At 44.9% G+C, this 22,997-nt stretch overlaps 1 protein-coding gene across 2 annotated transcripts in view; it reads left to right on the forward strand.

Annotated features, from left to right (window-relative positions):
• Positions 1-2,425: 2,425 nt before the first annotated feature.
• LOC119222187 (acid-sensing ion channel 1-like) overlaps positions 2,426-22,997 on the forward strand; it is a 30,823-nt gene continuing 10,251 nt past the window's right edge. For both annotated transcript variants that reach the window (XM_037478589.2, XM_037478590.2), the window contains exons 1-2: positions 2,426-3,477; positions 6,647-6,842. In XM_037478589.2, coding sequence (XP_037334486.2) covers positions 3,116-3,477; positions 6,647-6,842 — 558 coding nt within the window. In that variant the 5' untranslated portion in view covers positions 2,426-3,115. The remainder of the gene's footprint in view (positions 3,478-6,646; positions 6,843-22,997) is intronic.

Here is a 22,997-nt window from a genome sequence, read left to right on the forward strand (position 1 = left end):
TCAGACTTTAGTAAGTTTCTCTTCATTTGGCTCTAAACAAAGAGCCATGCATCTCTAGGTGCAAACCTCAAACGTGTTAAAAAAAAAAAACGGGAAAGTGGAAAATCTTTTATTTCATGCTGATGCATTTAAAGCGGGAGATGCATCCTTCATGTCCTGTAATAAATAGTTCGTTATTTTAACACAGCTTGATTCAGATTAAACAATAATAATAAAAACAATTCTGGCAGGCGAAGTAAGCTGAGATATTGTTTGATAATTCAATAATTTTGATGAAGAAAACTGCTATGAATCTAATCCTGGGGGAAGACTTTGAAAGACCTCAGAAGAGCTTCAGATCTTCTTTCATCTAAATGTCGAGGTATCTTTTGCTCTGTGACCGCGTCAAATCGTTTGTCCAATTTCTTTATACTTCATTTGCTGGAGGGGAGCTCTCCCTCCATCTCACATCGTGGGCATGTGTGGACACAGTCTGTTTGCTCCGAGTTGCCAGATTTGTCTTGGTCCACTGGTCTCAGTGGCCTCACTGGCCGGAGTTATTGGTCACTCCGGCTGTGTGCGGTTAAAGGGACAATTCCCCCATTTTACACACAAAGTTCAGCCTAACTGTCCTGAAAGGAGCAGCCTGTGTCTCGTGCAGTGGAACCAGGGCCGGCGCTAGCCATTTGGGTGCCCTAAGCACAAATGCTTGGTGGTGCCCCCCCAACCAACGAACCAACCAACCACCACCACCACCACCAAAGGAATAACAACCATTCAGAATGTCTTAGTTAGGTTCTCTTTATTCCCCAAATAACTTCTAAACATAAATAATTTACATAAACAAACATAAAAAGAAATAAATTATATAAAAGATAAAATTCTAAATACCAAATACCACCACGATTACTAAAAACACAGATTTGGAACTGAACATTGTAAACGCAGAAAGTATTCAAGTATATAACTGTGTAAGTAATAATGTGCACATTTCTTCAGTAAATAATATACATAAGTACAAATAATAATAATAATAATAAAGTGCAAATTTTAAAGTGCAAATAACCATACATAAGTACAAACTGCACAGTAGAATTTACTTTACCATCTCTATAAAAGAGACCATTCTGCTATCCGATATAACAATATTACAAACATTTTCACTACCATCAGTTGTCAAAGGCCCTACAGAGGCACACGCCTGCATTTCCTAGCTGCAAAATCAGCTATCAGGTCATATGACAGTTTCTGAGCCACGTCCCCATTGATGCTGATGACAGCCAGACCACTTAAACGTTCCTGCCCCATTGAGGAGCGCAGGTACGTTTTGATTAGTTTGAGCTTTGAAAAGCTTCGCTCAGCAGAGGCAACTATGACAGGGAGAGTCAGTGCAATACGAAGAGCAATCCACAGATTGGGATATACCTCTTGAAGCCGATTGTTATGTAGAAATGTCAGCATTTCCCAGGCAGATGTCTGTGGTGAAAGCCGAGGAAGGTTGATGGTTTCAAAAAAAGCATCCTGAAGTGCAAAGCAAACTAGGCTAATAGGCTAACGTTACCTGAATATACTGTATATCTGATGGCTAAAAGAAATAGCAGGCCCAATTGAAGCATAATCAGAAATACCATTGCTAGCTAGCTAGCAACCTAAGGAATGATTGCTAGTCTTATTGCTAACGGTAACAGAAACGATAACGGTAACATCAATGATAACAAAAACGTAAATGATAACATAAAAAACAAATGATAACAAAAACGGTAACGGTAACAGAAACTTCGGGCGGCCCGAGGATGAGTACAGAATACGGCTCCGTGCGGACATTATGAGCGCGAGTATATGTGTCCAGCCGGCCGCCCGGTGACCGCTAGCAACGGTCCTCACAAGAAAAAGTTTGGGGACCCCTGATTTAAAACATTGTCTTACCTGAGAGCGACGCGCGAGCATCATCCCGCTGTCTATTACTTTTGTATTGCTTTTGCATATAAACATGCTTTAGACATATTTTATTTGTTATTTATACTAGTAGCCTACTGTGATGATTGTTCCAGATGTTTTGATGCCCCCCCAGGCACTTGGTGCCCTACGCGCAGTGCGTGATGTGTGTGCTGAGTGGAACTATATGCTTTGTGTTTCCTTTCTTCAGCTTTTACGAATTTCTAAATGAGAGATTGCCTTGAGGAACAGATATTGGGCCTAAAGGCTTTTTGTTTGTTGGAGGACGTTTTGAGCTCACATCGTGTGAAGTCAGGACATCTGTGGCATCTGCAGCTTTGATTTGGCCTTTTTTTTTTACCTTTAATGCATCTCTCTTGACCCCATGAGTTTTATGGAAGTGTAATATTAAATTGCTCAAGTGTTGCTCAAATTCCTCTCCCCCCTCCACCCCCCCTCCCACTCTCCCGCTCCCTCTCTCTCTCTCTCCCACTCTCTCTTTACTCGAGCTGCGGTTAAGACGTGAAACTACAGTAACTCACAGGTGGAAAGCAGCGCGTCAGCCAGCCCTCCTCTCTCCTCCTCTCTCCTCCTCTCTCCTCCGCTCCTCTGATCTCCTCCTCCGTCCGCTGCCAGGGAGGCGGGCACAAACACCAGGGGGGAAAAAGCTCACGACTCCCCACCAGAATAACCAAAATCTTCTGACTTGAGCTACAAATTACGCAGATCTGAAAGGACGCGCGTACAGAGGAAGTCTTAGTAAAAGGATTCTTCTCCTCTCCTCGGTGTCCTCCTGTTGGACCCGACCAGCGGATCGGCGAGCCGATGAAACACTTCGGCTTTACTGCGTCCCAGCGAAGGAACCTTGCGAAACGTCACGGTCATATATCTCCGCGCTGACATTTTGGGTCGTGCGCGCTTTTCAGCTGTGAAATGCCTCACTTTCGCTCGCGATTCTAGCCCATTTGGCGCGTGGCTGTTGGATCAAAAATGTTTCTCCATCTGCCCGCATGAGGGATGGCGACCAGACCGCGCCAGGTCCCACAGTGGCTTTCCTCACGCTCACGTGCGTTCGGGTGGATAATGACCATTTCTGCCACAGGTGAATGAACATCGGCTCAGGTTCCCGTAAAACAGCGAGTGTTTTGAAGCCGTTCTTTTTTTATTGTAACATTCAGATCGCGCTTGTTGCACGGTGACAATGGATCTCAAAGTAGAAGCCGAAGAGATGGACACGAACCAACCTCCGCCCCTAGAAGTTTTTGCGCACAGCTCCACTCTGCACGGAATCTCTCACATTTTCACGTACGAGCGCTTCTGCGTCAAACGCTGCCTGTGGATCGTGTGTTTCCTGGGCTCCCTGACCTTCTTGCTGTTGCTGTGCGTGGACCGCATCCACTTCTACTTCGAGTACCCGCACGTCACCAAACTGGACGAGGTCACGACCCCGATCATGACGTTCCCCGCGGTCACCTTCTGCAACCTGAACGCGTTTCGGTTCAGCCGCGTGACGCGCAATGACCTGTACCACGCGGGGGAGCTGCTGGCCCTGCTCAACCAGAGGTACGACCACTTTTTAAAAAACTACAAACTCCAGGAACCTTCACTGTCCATTCTTTGCCACTTCTACGCCAGAACAGTTCAGAGGGAAAATACCCTTGTTTTAAAGTAACTTTGCATATGGAGATTTAGACAAAAAGCCTACAATGTTCTTTTAAGTATTTCTGCAAAACTGTCTAATTTTGTGGTGAAATGCTGCTTAAACATTATTGTAATACTATTCACACTCCTAGGGGACACTGAATTTTGATCATGTTTCTAACACTTTTAATCAAGTATGTAAAGGAGTAAAGGAGTGTTGTTTCTACTTTATTACATTACATGTCATTTAGCTGACGCTTTTATCCAAAGCGACTTACAATAAGCAACTTCAAGTTAAAGCTACGCAGGATGACCTATTTTGGAATATTTTTTGATATATTTGTTGAAATCAAATCAAATTATCTAACAAAAACAAAATCAGTCGCCCCCTTCTGGCTAGTGGAGAAATTGAAAAGATTATTCTCGCAGAATGACAATAAACAATAGACAGTTTATTTTGGGGTGGATGGTTATTTAAATCTAGCGTTACCTTCCCAAGCTATACGTAAGCGATCTGTATGCTCCAATAATTTCTACCTCGTTGAGTCATCCAGTGGTTTTCCGGCTCAAATTAACTGAGGCGTTTTAATCAGAGAGCGGCAGCCGTATTGTCGGTGCTGCAGAAGGCTTCGGATGACGGAGCTGGAAGCCACTCGTACCGTATGCACACAAGGAAACAGCAAGGTGTTTTTAGCTACGTTCAGTGGACAGTGTTTGTAATCTAAGTTGTCGAGAAATTGAGGGAAAGGCTAAGTTGACTTCAACCTCTGACGGGCCGCCAATTATGGAGATCAAGGTGGGAGCATACAGTGCAGAGGGCCTCTGATGGCTTCACTTTTATGTGGATATGCAGCCAACTACTCTCCTAAATATTTAATGAAGAGCCCAGCATGAACACTAAAATTAGCTCCTTTTTCTTTTTTATGTGACGTCAGTGTCACTAATGATCAACACTTGCCATCTGGATTTTTTAAGTTGATTTTATTATTTTTATGAATACATCTCATAATCTTGCGTTTCCAGGTAATGGTTCACAAGACAGACTCCGCAGGATTGAAGAGCCAAAACATAAATGTGGCCGAGGTTCCTTCTCCACTAAACCTACTTCCACTCTGAAGTAGGTCTAGTGCTCATTATCATGCCTCTCTTGGCACGGCGTAGAGGTGGTGCGACAGCACGCTTAGCTGTTATACCCCCAGAAATGAAAGTGCTTGTGGCATATAATCCATTTAAGGCTGCTCTCCGCCCACTTCCCATGTTTGGAGTCATTGGTCTGGGAAATGTCTCGTGGCGTGATATTCAAGCCGCACACATCCTGGAGTGTGATCCCGGCGGCTCAGCCTCATGGGACTTTATCTCATAAGTGCCTTCCTGGCGTGTTAGTCCGCTAGTGGGGGAGCGAGTAGTTCGACTGAATTGAATTCTCTTACAATCAAACCAAAACATTTCTCTGCTCCTCCATTATGAGGCTTGATTTGATATTTGTGACAAATATCATCTATCAACCAATTCCTAAATTTGAATGAGGTTATTTATTATTGGTTTGATGGTTGAACAAGCATACAACTTTACATGCCTTCTTTCCCCAAAAACGTATTGGGTGATGTAATAATCATGAAAGACCATGTGGCTACATTCATATGAGAACATTTAATTTGAGGCAGTGTTCTGGGGGAAAAAAACTCCACGCAATCAGCTCTTCGGTGAGTCCATTAAGATGGTGACATTTGTAATAATAGCCCAATGGAGGATCGCAGCGAGTGTGGAGGCTGGATGCATTCACAGCAATTCTGCTCTCTTTTGATGCGAGGCAGCTTGGTCAGATTTCTGTGAGCTCCATTAAATGAAAGAAAATTTCCCAGTGGCATCGATAATTCTCGGTATGATGTGGGCTGTCTGGCTTCACACTCAGTTTATCGCAGGCCTTTTATTCTTTATGTAGTTTTAAAAAAAGACTAAAGCTGGTGATGCAGACAAAAAGAAATACCACAGAAGTAATCAGTAATGTGATACCTGTGGAGTAGCTGTTACTATGCAAGAAACCCTTTGGGAACTTAAAGTATCATGGTGATACATATTGATAAAGCACATTCTTCATTTTATTGACATGAGACTATGCTAACATGAGACTATGCTAACACGAGAATATGCTAACATGAGACAATGCTAACATCAGACTATGCTAAAATCAAACTATGCTAACATCAGACTGTGCTAACATAACACTTTGCTAACATCAGGCTATACTATCATGAGACTATGCTAACATCAAACTATGCTAACATAAGACTTTGCTAACATCACGCTATACTATCATGAGACTAACTTAGTGATCAATTTCTAAACAATTATTAATTGAATCTCCATCTCTCCTTGGCTTTCAGGAGTTGGTGGAGACCAACAAAAGATCTAAAATGACTCCATTCAGCCAGAAACATGACTCCACAAAAAGGACGCAGTTAAAATGCACCAATTTGTTAACAAGTTCACCAAATCATCTTAAAAACTAGTGTGTCAAGTAATACGTAGTGTTAATAGCTTGTTTTTACTGAGTGTTAAGTTAAGTTAAGTAAACAGCTGAAGCTGATTTACTTAAGTATTGGATTTTTCTCTGAATAAATGAAAACCAGTAGGTGCTATTGTTGCTAGAGGAAAGTGAGAAAGGAGAAGTGTGGCCTGAAGCCGCTGCATTGACAGTGAATGGACGACTGTCTTCATGTGCCCGTACAGCTCTTGTCTGAACTTTATTACGTGCTTTACAATAAAGCGTTACACTCGGATAAGGCCATCGGTTCAGAGCCAGAAAATACCCCAGAAAAACCATCAATATATTTTCACTCTGTTTTCTGTCACTTGTGATTCATTCTGGTATCTTTTAGGTTTGGTTCAGAAGGGGAAAGGAAGAGATAAAGTCTCATAAACCTTCCTGAAGTGTGTACATTTATGACGTCTACTCAATCACCGGGCAGTGATCTTTCACTGTGAAGTCCCCATCATGGAAATTTCTCCATCCACATCCAGCTTCATAAATTTACCACCCAAAAAATGAAATACTTCTGTGACCCCTCTGTGCGCCCGTCGGGCCTTCCAGGTACGAAATCAGGGACATACATCTTGTGGAGGAGAGTGTCCTGGAGAGTCTGAAGGTCAAAGCCGATTTTCACAACTTCAAGCCGCGGCCATTCAACATGCGGGAATTCTACGACCGGACCGGCCACGACATCAACGACATGCTGCTGGCCTGCCACTTTCACGGCACGGAGTGCCGAGCGGAGGACTTCAAAGTGGTGAGCTGTCTCCCGAAAACGATTAAAAAATTAGTATTTGACTAACATTTGAATTTTTCAAACTTGCGGTGAAGGACAACTATAATGACACTGCCGCTATTGTGCACATTCCTCCCATTATCCAAAGAGCGTGAATCTTCCTTTTTGACGTGTTTGAAGAAGCGGTGTACGAGCTACTGGCTTTCTGGTTGGCGTCTCCCATAGCAACAGTTGACCGACATTCGAGAGCTGTCGTTGGCAGCAGTGAGGAGCGCGTCATAGCCCTCTGAAGGTTACAAGCGCTGGCACAAGAAGTCAGTGAGATGATGTATTAATTATCTTTTCAGATTTTTACAGACCAAATAAGAGCCCAAATAAGAGATATTATGCAATTATGTCGATTTCAAGAAACCACAATGAACACGTGGGGTCTGTTTATTTTGAGTGGATCCCACAACTGCAGTCCTTCGTCCATAAATACTTACCAGCGCTGAAACAACAATCTTATTTAAATAATGTTTGTTGGTTTTGGGCTTTTTCATATCAATTTTTTTTCTTCAATTTTTTTGTTTAAATGAGGAGAAAATCTAAAACATCACTTTTCACTTTTATCAAATGGCTTTTTTTTTGGAGTTACATACAGTTGTGTTTTTTCTTTGTGTGAATAGTTATGTGCACACTCACTGTATAAATCATACAGGACCATCTATTTATAGTGAGTGAAAGAACGATGAAACCCCGACAGCAGGGAGAGAGCGAACCTCTGAGCCAACTGAGGGAAAATAATTTCTAATCGGCTAGTTTGCGATCTTGTCTGTAGATTCAAAACCTTCTCTGCAGCAAACACATCAAAGTCCACGAAGCTGTGTGAACATGGATGTATTTTACTCCCAGAGTATGTGTAAAGCAATAAGTGAAATGCACTTCTTTTTCTTGTTCTATGATGAAAACACGAGGGTTTGTTAATCGAGTCTGCGTGGAAAGTACGTTTTTGAATCTGTGCCGATGGGTGCTTGTTAAAATTCATGATGAGACGTTCTTTCGGGGCTTTTGATTTATTCAGTTGAAGCCCCACAGCTCGAAGGAAATGTTTATTTTTCATATTTTTATCATCATATTTTTTAATTACAAAACAAAGCAATGTGCTTTTGGGGTGAGAGCCTTGTTGGAGAGGAGGTGTGGAATGATGCAGGGATGCTGGTCGAAGAAAGCTTTTCCCACAGTCCACTCATGTCGTGTGTAACCGCAGCAAAGAGCATCGGCAGTAATGTCTGTGCAATAAAAGCTCGCTGTCGCACTCGGTCACCGTTGCCACTGGCATCGGACGTGGTTTAATAATTTGGAGCTGAACATTGATCATTCCACGTAGCAGCCTCGCCGAATCGATTGGATTAAGTTTAATGTTAATTTATCTTTGCTCAAGAAGATTTATGTTTGTCTTGCACAAGACGAGCTACAACCTTGTGGTTGTAGCTCGTCTTTTTAAATATATAGCACCAGTCGAAAATTACCCTTACTTATTTTTTCCAAATCTTTAACTAGTACACTATATGTATCCTGTATCTGTATATATATTAAACTGTAATTGTGTCTTGCCTTGATTCAACCAGTAGAGATGTCTTACAAAACTACTGAAAGCCTTGTTGGAGTTTGAAGTAGTAATATTAGTCTTGATCAAGTCAGTTATTGCATGGCTCGAATAGCAAGTAGCAGCTGTGATGTATTTCGATTTCTTCACTACGGCTTCTCTCCTCTTTACTATTCACATTATGAACTCTTGCTCTCCTTTTAGATCTCTGCATGTTCAGGGTCACACTAAAGGCAGCTCATTACATTTGGGTCTCATGGACACTGCAAACATTTGTCTTAATGCAGCTCGAAGCGCTATTTACTTAATTCAATATTTTGTTTTTTCCCAAAAGCTGCTCCATGAATTAAGTTTCTTCTCCTAATAATCTGATGGAAGGAAAATAAATGCACATCCTAAAGCGATGGCCGTTTGACTGAAAGAATCAGCAGCATTTAGCAGTGAGGAATCCACTCTCTGAGGAGCTGCACTCCAGTTGATTACGTCCTCATTTCGCAGGACTGTGGCGGTGATCACGTGCTTGATCCTTCAGTGGTTTCCACATATAGATGGTCCTGCACTTGTGCTAAACTGCAGGTCTGTTTGTTGTTGTGGTGTAAAAAAAGAACCATTGAACTGAAGTGGTTTGTAATTCACACCTCTATACAGAGATTTTTTTTTTTTTACTACATACTGCATATATTGACTAAATGAATAAAGTATAACAATGTTCAACTACTTCCTTCAAAATGTTGAATCATCACCTCACTCCAGCCCTACTGACAGCGGCGTTTTCTTTTGTTAATCAGACACCTCCAGACTCTCCATCCTCTGTCGCTCCCCGACGGCACCACCAGCCGTGCACACACCTGTTCTGCTCTCCTGGGTCGGCCCTGCGGCGCGTAACCCCGGCTCCTCCCCCCCTTTCCCCCTGTCCGTTAGCAGTTGTCAGTGCTGCTCATGTCCGCTCGCCTGCACCTTTTCCCGCGGCCTCGCTCTGGTTTCGCCGGTAGATTCTCAGCGGTTTGCGTCTCGCCGCGAAGCCTCTTTACTGTCACTGTTCTCATTGAGCCAATGGACTGTTAGACTGTTCCCCTCCCTCGCGACTGCATGTGTTCCTTCCAAAATTCAACCGTGTCTCAGTTTATTTCACTGCTGGAACAAGTTAACTTCCCCCTCTGGGGAAGAAAAGTCAGTAAAATGTCATTTTTTAGCACTACACCCTTTTTAAAACCGCTGCAAGGAAAGCAATACAGCCGAAATCTATAGTTCGACCCGTGCAAAGTATTCAGTTAGGTAGCATCTATTATAACTCAGCTATTTTTTTTATTAGATATCTCATAATAATAACATTTGACGTTGTGCTCTTACAAACCAGAGAGAAATTGTGTTGGTTTGTTGTGACATTGTGAACCCTTATAAGTGCATACATTACAACCTTTCATTGAGTTTAAATGGGTTTCTTGGTGCCTTTTAATCACGTACAAATCCATGAATAGACTTTTGACTTTTGGCGTGTCACAGTAGGGGAAACACAGCTGTAAATAATAAAATGAAAGATGGCTGATCCCTATTCGGCTGCCTCGGTTTGGAGGTCCTGGTACTGTGTTTTTTTGCTGGAAACAAGTTGTTCCTCCTCTATTTTATGAAAGTGACGTGATCCCTGTGAGATGACATGGCCTTGAATGTCTTTCCCAGCCTGAGAATAGGAAGTTAAAATGTGAACAATCCCTTGCACTGGGAGGTGACTCTAGTGGTTCTGTGGCCCTTTAATGATGCAGTAGTTGTTGGCCGAGCAGAGTGCTCTTCTCCTGAACCCCCCACCCCCCCCCCCAACCATTACATCATGACTTTTCCATGATTGGATTCGAGCACATGCTCCCAAACATTTGCTCAGTTCTGCCTTGATAATTTAATTCAGCCGTGGAATCTGAAACGCACACATATTAGTCATGTAAATAGTTGTTTGTAGAGCGTGTGCAGTCCTGAAGGATCTTATTGACCTTTCCGTGGTTCGGTCTGCTTTAAGGGGGGGGGGGGGTCATTCCTCTGGTTGTAAATTTATGCAGCTCACAAGCCCAAGACTTTTTCTTAAACTGTCCTCCTGCTCCCGGCTCTCAGCTCTGATGGAGCGATTTCTCTTCTCTTTGAAGCGTTCAGGAAATTGCATCCGGCCAGAACGTAGTGGCAGCAGAGAGGTGTCAACCCCCCTCCTCCTCAAGATACTTAAGGCCTTTATTTCTCCCCTCTCAACCTCCCTTTATTTTCTACATCACCGCACAGCTCCAGAAAACTCTTCCTTTGAAGACCGTCCTTTGATGCATTGCATTGTTAATCTTTTCATTGTTTCATTGCAAAGTGCTTGATGAATAAGGAAGTAGGCACATCCCAACTGACTGTTCTTTGTGAAAAGATCAAAAGAATCAAAAAAAGAGGGCGATAAGAAACTAGTTGAGGGTGTATGTGGTAAGAATGTAGATTCAGAACTCAACTGAATTGACAGGATCACTCCTTTAAAAAAAAAAAGAAGAAAAAAAGAATAAAGACCTACCAGATTATTTGGAAAACAAAAGAGTTATTTTAAGACGCCATGGGTACACTGTTCCAATTGACGGCACACAGATAGTTGACAGCTTGTTGTTGTCGCCTGTCTCGGAAGAACAAATGTAACCTTTCATTTTACTGCAGCTAATATTTCCTCCACTGCTAAGGCGGTGTTTAATAATACAGCCGAATGAACAGTGGCCCCAAAAGGAGCTAGAGACAATATTTGTTGGAACAGTTGGGAAAAACAGCAACAACCCTTCAACCCGATTGCTTCAAATTAAAAACAAGATTCAATTTGACAGGATTCTTCTGAGATTAGAGTGAGTTGTCCTCCAGGGGAAGGTGTTGGACGCATGGCGCGTGGACGCCGTCCTCCTTCCGTCCCGGCCGCTCTGGAGGGTCGCGCTGCCGCCTCGCCCCTCTGTTACCAGGCAACCGAAACCTGCATGCTGCGATGATGATGATTAGGTTTGCAATAATTTAGCAAGAAGCCTCCCTGACTCCCGGATTTAATCTTAGAAGACATAAAAGTAAAAAGTAAAAACCAATCGGGCTCATGTGAAGTTATTGTTTTTCCTCGTTCCACCCAGAGAAACACTTTCACGGACCGAGAAATGGCTCCGGCATTTATGGAAAGCACCCAGCTTCCCCCTCCTGCTGCTGGGCGCTTGCAGGGAATCGTCTCTGCTAATTGGACTCAGACGTGTAAGTGTGAAGCAGATGGGAAACTGTGCTAATAAAAACCCACTCACTAGTGAACTAGAGCCCTCCTCGCTAGTCTGTCTGATGCTCGGCCCTCTTTAATTCGTCAAACTCCTGCCTTTGACAGCTCCACTGGGGGGGGGGGGGGGGGGGGTAGATAGATGTGTGTCTGCTTGTTGTGTCGTAGTGTCTGCTGCTCTCTGCTGCTGTCGTGTCGCGAGGAGGTGTTTTCACCCCGGAGGAGAGACGAGAGAGCTGCTCCTTTGCAAAGGATGCTGTTTGAAATAAAACAAAATCCCTACCTCGTGTGCAAACTGCTTCTGTGTCTGGTTTCCACGTCAGACTGCTGTAAAGCTCACATGGTCTTCAGCCACAACCTAAACCCTGCAAAAAAGCCAACCCAGAGGCCGACGATGAGCTCTGAGACGGCGCCGGGCGCGTTGGGAACAGAACCAGAGTCCTGAGGGGGGGGAAACAGCCCATGTTTCCCCTGGCAACAATATACTGAGGCTTTGCATCCCTTCTGGGTTTGGTGGCCGGAAGCGACAGATGTGGAGTACAAACCATCACCCACGCGGCCCGGCGGCATGCGGCTCAGCACACAGCTGCGCTCTGCATCTTGGCTCTGGAATGCGTCGCATCCTCCCGCGCTGAGCCAGCAAAGTTATGTCACCTCTCGGTCGCGGTGGTTATCTCTTCATTTGTTTCTTCCTTGCCCTCCTTTCTTTGCCTGCATCCCTCCCTCATCTCGACCCCTGCACAGTTCATCCCTCACATTGGGCCCCTGTGGGCATGACAATGCTCATTATGTTTGCATGCCATGCTCTCCCCCCCCCCCTCCCCCCCCCCCCTCACCTCACTTTAAGGCCCTTGTCTTTGTTCTCCTCGCTCACCGTGACATCCCCCTTTTTAACTTTCCAACTCCGGAGCCAAGAGGTTTCAAAGACAACACAAACAAAAAAAATGAAAGGAAATATTGATGAAGAGATCCAACAAGAGGTGGAGAAATAAGTGCACAAATATAATCCCACTGCGATAAACATGCAACACACACTTAGAGGATTAAATTAATATCAGTCCCAAAGTGCTGAGCGAGTGGTATTTAGTGCTGACTGCCTCCAAAGACCCAGATCAGCAGGTGAACACTCTCATCGAGGAGAGAAAGTCGCCTGTCAGCAGCAGGACGGCCAAAGTTTGACGAGCGTATTTTCAAAAGCAGTCCTTTAATGCACCTTCACCTCCCTCACATGGCCCGCAGAGCAAGTCAAGCTTAAAAACATGTTAAATTATTCTGAGTCTTGTCACTTACGTTATCGTAGCAAAAATCAAACTCACATGTTGTATGAGGATTCTGCAGCCTTTTATCCTGGGGACCTAACCGCTTGCAGGATGACAATACAGAAACAATCTCACTTCTCATCACTATGCAAGGACGTGACACATCACAATGCACGTCCACTTTAAATAGAACGACGACAGTCGGCGCGATATAAATAACAATCTGTGCTTCAAATCATGTATTAATTTGAGTAATCTTAATTACATCTGGCCGTGTTTTTTATTAGTATACCAACTTTCCCACCAACTAGACTTACTTTTGCTTTAAAAAGTCACTCGATTTCCCCGTTTTTTAATACTGATATTTTAAATGCACCCACTAACTGGAGAGGACTGCAGAAGACAGGTGGTCGGTTTGGTCGCAAAATGCAAAAATAAAAAATAAATGCGGTGGTGTTATGGTGCATACTAACAGCCTAATCATTCTTTTTTTTTATTGGCTTTAACTGTAATTCGCTCTGTAATAACTCATCTCAAACCCCCGAGACGTCTAATCCAATGTCGTTAAAGGGCGAACAGCCGGCACAGCGTCTCCGTGACTCCGGCCGGTTTCTAGACGGATCCGTGATGCTGCTCCATCTCGCTCTGCTTGCACCCGGCCGCAGAGGGGGAAACACCTCTCTACCAAGAATGTTTCGGAATGGGTGGAGAAGAAGAAGGAGAAGAAGAAAAAAGAAAGAAAGCATAGATGGGTTTGAAAATAGCCCAGATAGGTTGCGCTGCTGTTCCCATGGTTTATTTATCCTGAGGATTAGTGCAGGTGACTTAGAAGGCAGAGCTCTGCGCACAAAGGGGCTCGCTGTGACTCAGACTGCCGGGTGGAGTAAAGGAGGATGACAACGAGGAGGAATGGAGCTCCTCTGTACTCGCCTGGCCCTGAATCAGGCCCGCTGTGAGTCTCCAGAGGCGTCTGAGAGACGTGTCGGAGAGGATGTCGGTGGTGGAAGGGACCTTGGTGCATTCACGAATGTTGTCGCTGATTTCTGAAGCTCCATTGCAATAATCTGACGGCCATGGTTACAGGTTTTCACACTTCCAAGTTCACGTTAAAAACACAAGTTTAGAATAAACGTACCCCTTAAGTTCCTGGTAGTAACTTTAAGGGCCTCAGTACTTCTTCCAACTCTGTGATTAGTGCGGCGTGTTTGTGCAGATCAGGGTGACCTGATGTGCTGGTTCAAATCAAGATGGCGTTGAAGTTTCGGTGGTTACCGTGTCAGACAGAACCATAGTTGCATCCCTTTTTGATGAAATCATCTTTCTCTCAGTGTGTGATTTTGCTGAAACGAAGCGCAGTGCCACAAATGTGTGGAACATGTGAGATATTGTTAAACAGAGTTGAAGAAATTAAGACCTATAGGGGAATTATTTTGTAAAAAGGTTATCCATTCAGACGGGATTACAGGCACACACACACACACAAACAGCAACTCCTAATAATCCTGTATTGTCTGGGAACACAGCTGAATAACAGCTGACAGCAATAAACCACTAAACAATCAAACCATCCCGCCGCAGTACAAACACAAACAGAGACAGACACAGCAGATGCAAACTAAACTTGCTTCCCCGCCCCCCCCCCTTCTTTCTCTGTGAACCACACACAAACTGTGCGCAGACACACCGTGTCTCGGTGTGGTGAGGTCGGAGAAATGGGCCGAGGGCGGCACAACGTGAGAACAGACAGATGGGAGCGGTTGTAGTGACAGGTGAGGATGTGGGCTGCATGCTGTAGGTGTGAAACACGTTGCAGAAATCAACAAGGGAAAAAACGCAGGAAAAAAAGGCTGCGGGGGGGAAGGACACTGAGCTGGAGCCATGTTTGTTTAGAACAACAACAACAAAAAAGAGTGTTATAATTTGCAGGTTTTGGAAAGGGAGCGTGTCTCCGCTGACATTGCTACAATGACTCGCGCACGGTGGGTTTTTTGGTTGAGACCTCGGCTCCTCTGGAAGCTGCGCTCCCCTCGAAAGATTATCATGGTGACATTTAGCGATTATCGCACAGAGTGCAATGCAGACTGACGGGCGAGCTGGGAGACAAATAGAGGGACATTTGCAAGCTGACAAGGAGGGGGGGGAGAGACAAAATGGTCGGGGTTAAAGTTCACCTTCTATCAATAATGTCTGAAGTTCAGGGAGAAGCTCATTTACAAATGATTTCCCGTGAATTACATTTATTTTTCATGAAGCTTTACCTTTAGAAATTCTCTATCGACTTCTGCTAAAAATGTCACCCCCCCCCCCCTCCCAGTGGCAGTTTGGTCCACAGAGCCAAAAAGACTTTTACAAATTGACAATATTTGTCTATTTGTGTTTTTGAAAATCAAGATATCTGCCTTTCCTGCACGTCCTCTCTGCTTGTCTGCATGTCTCAGCTGGGCTCGGGCCGCGTCCCAAAGGCGGGCGGGTCTAAGAAGCAGTTCAGCCCATCACTTATAAAGTTAATGAGTGATAATTTCAGCGTCCTGAAATACATTGGGATTTGGGAAGAGCCCTTCGCCGCCCTGCGCTGCGCTCTCGTCAGGGCGAGTCCCGCCCCTGCGCTGCTTTAACAACAAGAGCGACCGCCGTCCTTCCAAGAAGACCCGACCCGAACTTGGTACGGAGAAGAACAACTAGCGGTTAAACAGCTGGACCCAGATCAGCGTGACCTCACAACCAGACAGCGGACCGGGGTGAAAGGGCAGCCGACGCTTCTGTAGAGATGCCACACCGGTTTAGCGAGCTAGTTAGCTACATGCTAATATTTATATGCAACCGCAAAACAAAATAATTCTTTGTGCGAGGTTTTGTGGAGCTTTAGAGTTGGTCTTTCCAACAGACTATGTATGATATTTGTTTTGGATATTTAATATAAATATATATAAAATAATAAAATAGATATGGTAGTTATATCATATTCTGAATATTGTTTTATATATAAATCCCTCATGGAGGAAGTGGTCGCAGCGGGCAGATGGACCGGTGAGAGCACCATGAATTGTGCATCTCTTGCAGACGCTGTGAGCTTTAACTCGTGACCGACGAGGGGCAAAAGCCTTTCCTCAGACACTTGAAGGAAATGGAAATGTAAACGTGATGTTTAGAGAAACCGAGGCTTCAGAAAATGATTTGAAGGGGGCGCAAAATAAGAGATGCCTTTCAACTTGCTTAATGCTATCCCCATCTCCTTGGAGACGGTAATAATCACACTGTTTCTGCACGGGGGTGATATTTGTGATTTGGCCTGTTATTGCCGTGAGGCCCATTTGCATAGAAAGGGAACAATTTTTACCCCAAATGTGTGCTATTACGCTATTCAAATACATGCAAATAGCACGAGAGACACTATGTGCATGGCAGTGCATTTATTGCATTTAATGCACGTAGTGAAGCATTGCGCAGCTCAACATTTACCTGAGGCGATGATGGAGACCAAAATCTGCCCTTAAAGAGAGTGAATATTGGTTTCGTCAAGTGGACTCAAACAAGACTGCAAATGAATGCTAATGTTGCTTGGTGTATGCTGAACCTGTTAGCGGCCAATGAACTAGTTTGCTTATGTCAGCATATTTAGGTGATGAAATGTCAGTGTCTTGTTTACAGCTTATTATTCCATGAGCCCGGGTGTGAATGAAGGAAAAAAAAGGAAATACGTGGATTGAAAGGCTCCCTTGGAGTTAAGTGGAGTGTAATCCTGCTTGCTGCTAAAGAGCATCTCCTTTGCTCATCTATTGATTGCTAATTATTAAGTACTTGTGCATGACTTTCAGCACTACGCAAAATGAAAAAAGTTACACCACATTAAGTCCACCTGACTTCCGTCTGTTACTGCATTTTAATACGCTAATATTCCACCTTATTCTCACTAGTGTGGGACGGGAGGGAATGAAATGGCTGTGGATCGACAGGGCAAATATGTGGGCTCACCGGAGATGAAAAAAACCCGACCACTTCTCTCATTGAAGTCCGATGGAGACAAAAGGGAGTCGAAAACGTCCTCTTTTCAGTCTCTCGACATCAAACGCACCCTTTGGCACGAATGGAGCATTTTCTCTCTGTTTTCCTCCCACGAACTCACTTCAAATGTGATGCAACTGTTCCCTTTTTAATGAGTAAATGTGAGTGAAACACATTATCCGTGGCACCATGCACTGAACACTAGGTAAAAGAAGCACCTCCACGTAGAGAGTGATGGCTGATGGCTGGCAAGTTCTCTCTCCGCCTGTTCGTCGCCCCCCCGCCCCCCCCCCCCCATAACGCCGACGCAGCGACAGCCCAGTGCTCAGTGAAAGGGTCGGGCAATATGTTGTGAGTCAGAAAGGGGAAAGAAAAGAGGGCTGATGGGACTTCTTAGGCCAGCCGGAGGGTGTAATTCTGGCTCTCCGGCCTCCGAAATGAATCAAGGGGCGTCTGCCTTTCAAATCCTGCGAGCGGCCTTCAAACTAAGCATTTCGCAGCAGTTATTGTGCAACGTCAGCAGTGGTTTGGAGCTGGTGTTTCTGTCCACCGGGTGAGGGAGGGTCTGATACCGTCTCTTTTTGTTTCTCCTCTCTGCGCTACACTACCTGCTGCACTAAATAGTTGGCTCTTCAGATTACAAATGCTCCACCGTGTGCAACAGTGTACGTTGGGTTTAAAGAGCATTAAAAACTGGCAAAGTATGAAAATATGAATTTTATGACTTTATATGAAGCATTCGAAATAGCTTAAAGTGAATGTAGCTGTTGCATGTTCTAAAGTATGCTTGAGATACATTGTGTGAGTTGGTGAAGGTTGATTAAAATAGTAAATAACTTAAGACGATAACCTCCTTATGGAGGGCCACTGAGCAATCAGAGCATTAATCCTTAGACTTTCAAATTAATTTTGACCTTCTGTTCCCTCTCATTATAACTCTATTGTTGCTTGGTAACGAGGTGCTGATTTCTGTGCGTGCTTGTGTGTGCGTGTGTCTTTAGAAGAGTCATCAGAGCCCTTTGTGGTCCCCTCCCGACACCGTATTACGGATGCAGGGATAATACAAAGTTAAAGTGAGATCGAGGGGGGAGGTGAGGAGACAAAAAAAAAGTTACATGTTGTATGTTTATTACCAAAAGTATTTTAGGTACACGACACTTCACGTTTTGTAATGAAGTTTTTGTAACTTTTCCTAGCGGCTTATTCTCATTCATCGTCACAGCATGGGCGGGACCTATATCCCAGCATGCACTGGGGACTCTCTAAACACCACACTGTGCAGAACATTATCATCTTGCAGGATGAATAGATTCAAAGAAGCTACACACAGTATTTAAAAAAAAAAGTAATAATAATAATAGTGGAGCTGGTCTTTTAATTTTTGGGTTTCCTAATAGTTGTTGTAAACCAGCCCCGACTGCAGCATTTTTGGGATGTAAGGTCACCGTGGAAACCTGAGCAGCTCACTGAACGTCCAGGAGCTCTGAAGGACTTAAACAGGACGCCAACAGGAGTTTTGATTTAGTTTATTTGAGGCTGTGAAAAAACCTCTGATGATGATGTCATGATTCCCTCCACTTGGGCCTCCTCGGGCCCTCGTCCAAATCCTCCTGCAGCACTGCGGCGGTTTCCCTCTCGCTGGCTGTAACCGTTTTAACGGTTGTGTTTCAATATCTTTTTTTGACAAGAGTTTGAATTGAAACCTTCTTTTTAAAATGCAACTTGGAAGTTGTGCACTCAGATGCAAATTGTGGACACACTCGCTGCAGATTGGGTGCCGCGCTGATTTGAGGCGCTCATCAAGCCACCCTCTGATTGCGTCGCGTGTTTTTCGATAACAAGGACGCCATCGCCTCGTATCGACGCCTCTCATTAGCCGAGCGCCTCAGACCCACAAGGAACACGACCGTGGTGTCTCTTATTTTCTTTTTTTTCGTCCGTGGGAAGGACGGCTTGAACGCATCTTTACACACAGAAAGGGAACCGAAAACACACGGATGGTCCATCATCCGACACCTGTCCAAATAAGCAGCCTCCCACTATCTTTAATTTTTAAGTCACCATGGCAACATGACACCTGACCCCTTAACTTCCACCGACGTTACTCACCTGCCGTAAGCTCATTTTAAAAATGAACCTGTTCCCGGGTCACAGTGAAAAAAAGAACAACACAGCAGCAGAACGTTGTTGTTGTTTTTTTTATTCACTAAAAATTAAAATCCATCAAGTCAATCGAGGGGGAAAAATCAGGGGAAATAATTTCCAAGAAAGGATGCTAATCAATTTCCCGTCCATTCGTCACAGATTGTAATGCCTCCATCTGTAATTGCTTCCCTCCATCAGTTACTGGGTCTGTGAATCATTGTTGGAAATTATTTGTCTTATTTTCATCAGCTTCCAATTATTTCTGCACGTCTGGCAAATGGCCTCCGATGGTTCTGCCGTTTCAAATTTGACATCCGCGGTGTTTTTTCTGCTGTTTCTTTTGGATGTCCCTGTCTTTTTCAGTGTGACTTTGACCTCCTGATTCCTTTTCAGCTTTGAAGGGAAAGTGCAGCACAAAGATGTCGCTCTTCAAGCCACGGAACTATTTTGACTTTCTTTGTGATTTCCACGTTCATTAAACAATTAAACGGGGCCCCGCCTCCCCTTCTTTTCATTATGTAAAGAAATGCACTATATATTACGTTGACATCATCAAACTGCTGAAAGGGATAAATACATGTGCATATAGTGTTGTGAAGTACCTTTGTTGTTTGTGTCCTTGCCTGCGGTGCTCTTCCTGCCGAGAGGACACGGCCGGGGTCCAGTGTTTATTCCCCTTAAACACACAAAGACACGCAGACACACATCCGCACAACAAACCAGAGAAACAAACACAGCGTGAGGCAATAACACCTGGATTGATTCTTTGAAACGGTGAAAGGCCGAGCTGTGGCTCATTTCTCTTGAAAGTAAAACTAATTTTTCTTTCAGTCTCCCTAAATAGAAATTAGCAATAAATCATAACGGCACCTGTGGGCTACTGATGAATATTTAGAAAGAAGAAACATTCATCCAACCACTTTCATCTCATCTCGTGATTTACTTTTGCTGCCGTCTGAGCTTTTTAAAATGAATTAAATTATACTCTGAACAACGTATTGGTGGCCATATAAACCTTTTGTATGTTATCCAGGATTTGGGGTATATTGTGACGTGCGTCGACCTTTGCGCGTCCTTGTCTCTTATCTGACCTCCACGCCTGAATCGTCCCTTGTTGGCGGCGTGAGATCGGGCAGGTAGGCACTGCTACACCCATCGGGTGTTTGAGGTAGTTACATGCACCATCTGCGAAATGAATTAGTCTCTCGGCATCCGGCAACAGCATGCGACGGGCCGGGGGAAATCTAAAGCCTCAGCGGATTTCCCTCAGCAGAGTGTGAAATCCGTCGCATGGAGTGGGTTCGCTCCGGAGAAAGAGCCGCAGGGCCTCTTTTTTTTTCTCCCCCCCTCCTGACAGTTTTACCGCCCTCTAAACTGCAGCAAAAAGTGACAGCAGTCCTGTTAATGAATGCATTCATTAACGGGGGAGCTTGTCCCGCCGTTGCTGGGTGGTATTTTGAGAAAATCAAAGTGATGACAGAGGGGCTTCGTAGCTGCATAGAAGGAGAAGCGGTGCTCCTCTCCAGCACAGCACCTCTACATCTGTCTTTTCGATTTCGTCTGAACTAGCGAGGGTTTGGGAAGCGGCCCCCGATGATCAAACCGCCCGTTAATCAAAAGCTCGAGGCGGCAGTGACTCTTCCTGTCCGGGTTTTTCCACAATGTACTGTACGAGCTGGTCCCCCCCCCCCCCCCTTCCCTGAGGAGCTCACCCACGTTATTACAGCCACTCAGAGGTTGAATCATGGAGCTATTCCAGAAATAAATCCACGAGTGCTCTATTGTGCAGCTGAGCGATGTGTGTGTTCTACGAGGGTCGTCCTAAAGGATTGGAGACGCGTTTATGTCACGCGTCATTTGTCACGCCATCCCCATTGTGTAGCTCTGCGTGGATGTGGACCCAACGTCCATACGTGCCCATGTGTGTTTCACTTATTTATATGTCCCGCCCCCCCCACCGGGAGGCCTTCTCACAGCAGACATCAGGAGCCGCTCCCCCCCTTTTCGATGCACCTCGGCCATAATGTGAGGAAAAGAGGGTCGTGGTCTCTTTTTAAATGGATTTGACAATATAAAAAAAAAGTAATTAAAAGTAACTTTAACATTCACAGTTCAATTAAGCCCGTAAAGACGGTATCGATTTCAGTCAGCGTAAATTATGAGAGGAGTCAGGATGGATGAGCGAAAGCGGGACATGCAATTTGCAGAGCCTTCTGGGGCCATTTAGAGAGTTCAAGGTGTCAGGTGAGATGACAACCTCTTCGCTTTCCTAAATGAATTTTCCTCCGTCCTGCCGGAATGTGATTGCGGCTCATTATCATACAATGCATATCATTACACCTGCACGCAGGAGACAGCCGTGCAGATTCCAATATTCAAACGATCACACGTAGACAGTGACAGTTTTGGAACCACTGCGTCCCGTTGCTGCCAGCAAACATCTGCCTACTGTAGGTTGGAAATGTTTGATCAACCCGCCCGACAGCTAAGAATATGTCACTCGCAGATAACCTTTCGTCACGGGGCTCTGCAGCCCGACGCCAACGCGATCATTGGTCCCTGGAGATTAATGAAAAGTCCCTGGAAACAACCCGTCATTAAGAGGCTCTTCCTTCATTACAGAGATCCACCTGGGCTGATACGACAGATACGATCAAAATATTAAATTCACAGCATATATGAAGCACCGTGCGACGCAAGCATCGAAATGATTTCAGTCATGCCCGTTTATTTGCTTTGGTAACGGGAGACGGGGCTCCACTCAACTTTTTGTGTGCCGTTTTGAGCTCACTGTCCTCTAAGGTTTGATCCTCGGCTCCTACTCTCCTATATGTGGCGATTGAAATCCATTTAAGCTCCACGGTGTATAGTTGAGCTCACATCGCAGGATGGGAGCAAGGGAAGGATGGCGAGGGACACCGGCCGGAATCACTACTCCACCCTGGAGACGAGCTTCAGGGGGGTACCAGCACACGTCACTTTTCCTCCGGCTGTCACCTGGACACCTTCGGATCGACCTTCCCTCGGAGAGTTTGCGCTGCACGTACATCCTGTTTAACCCTGCCGTCTGCCATACTCCAAGTGCCCCCAGCTGTAGTGCAGCCTCCACTGGGCCTCAGGGCTGTTTGTCCCTCCATGTTTACTCGGCTGTGGGGAGGAGACGATGGTGCACACTGAGGTTCACAGGGCAGCCACTGTAGCTGCCGCTGTGGTTCCCGGGTACGGCTGGCACCGGCAGGCCAGCCCGGCAGGCGATGCGTGGGAGCCGCTGAGGAGGGCTGAGGATGCTAAAAAAAAACGGATTCAAGCGGTTGTGAGTACTTTTAAGCTGCCATGGAGCTATTTTACTTCATAGGATTCATAAAAAATAAAAATAATTGGAGTACAACTACGTCACATAGGTGGCTATTATTTCCCCTCAGCGTGTGGTACGAATGCGAGTCCACCCACCACAGAGAAGGAGGGTTTTTATTAAAGCAACAATTAGTTGTCCTCGGAGACAGATAGATGCCCCGCAGGCTCCGCTGCCTCTATCGGGCTGTCGTGTTGTTTTTGTTGTGAATTCGCCTCGTTTCACCTCGGGAGGTTTGGCTTTAATTCTCTGCTGATTTGGAGCCCAGTGTCCCTCATCCATCAAAATGATTTCAAGCCCTGGTGCTGTTTTCACTGCTAATTAATCATTTTATGGATTTATTTGTTTATTTATTGGGCTTTTAAATGCTAATACAAGCAAAGAATCCACATCATCCACAGTTTTGAGTTAAGAGTGATCGTCCACATTATCAGAAGTGATGATTATGATGTGACAGGTCGGCACAGTCTCGCTTTTTAGATGGAGGCAGTTGCTCTGATGCTGACCTCAGGTGACCTTTACACGGCGCCATGACGCTCTCTCCTCTGAAGGTGGGAGCCCGGCCGGTGGTCTGAGAATAGTA

This window comes from Pungitius pungitius, chromosome 1, assembly GCF_949316345.1.
Source record: "Pungitius pungitius chromosome 1, fPunPun2.1, whole genome shotgun sequence".
NCBI classification, from domain to species: Eukaryota; Metazoa; Chordata; class Actinopteri; order Perciformes; family Gasterosteidae; genus Pungitius; species Pungitius pungitius.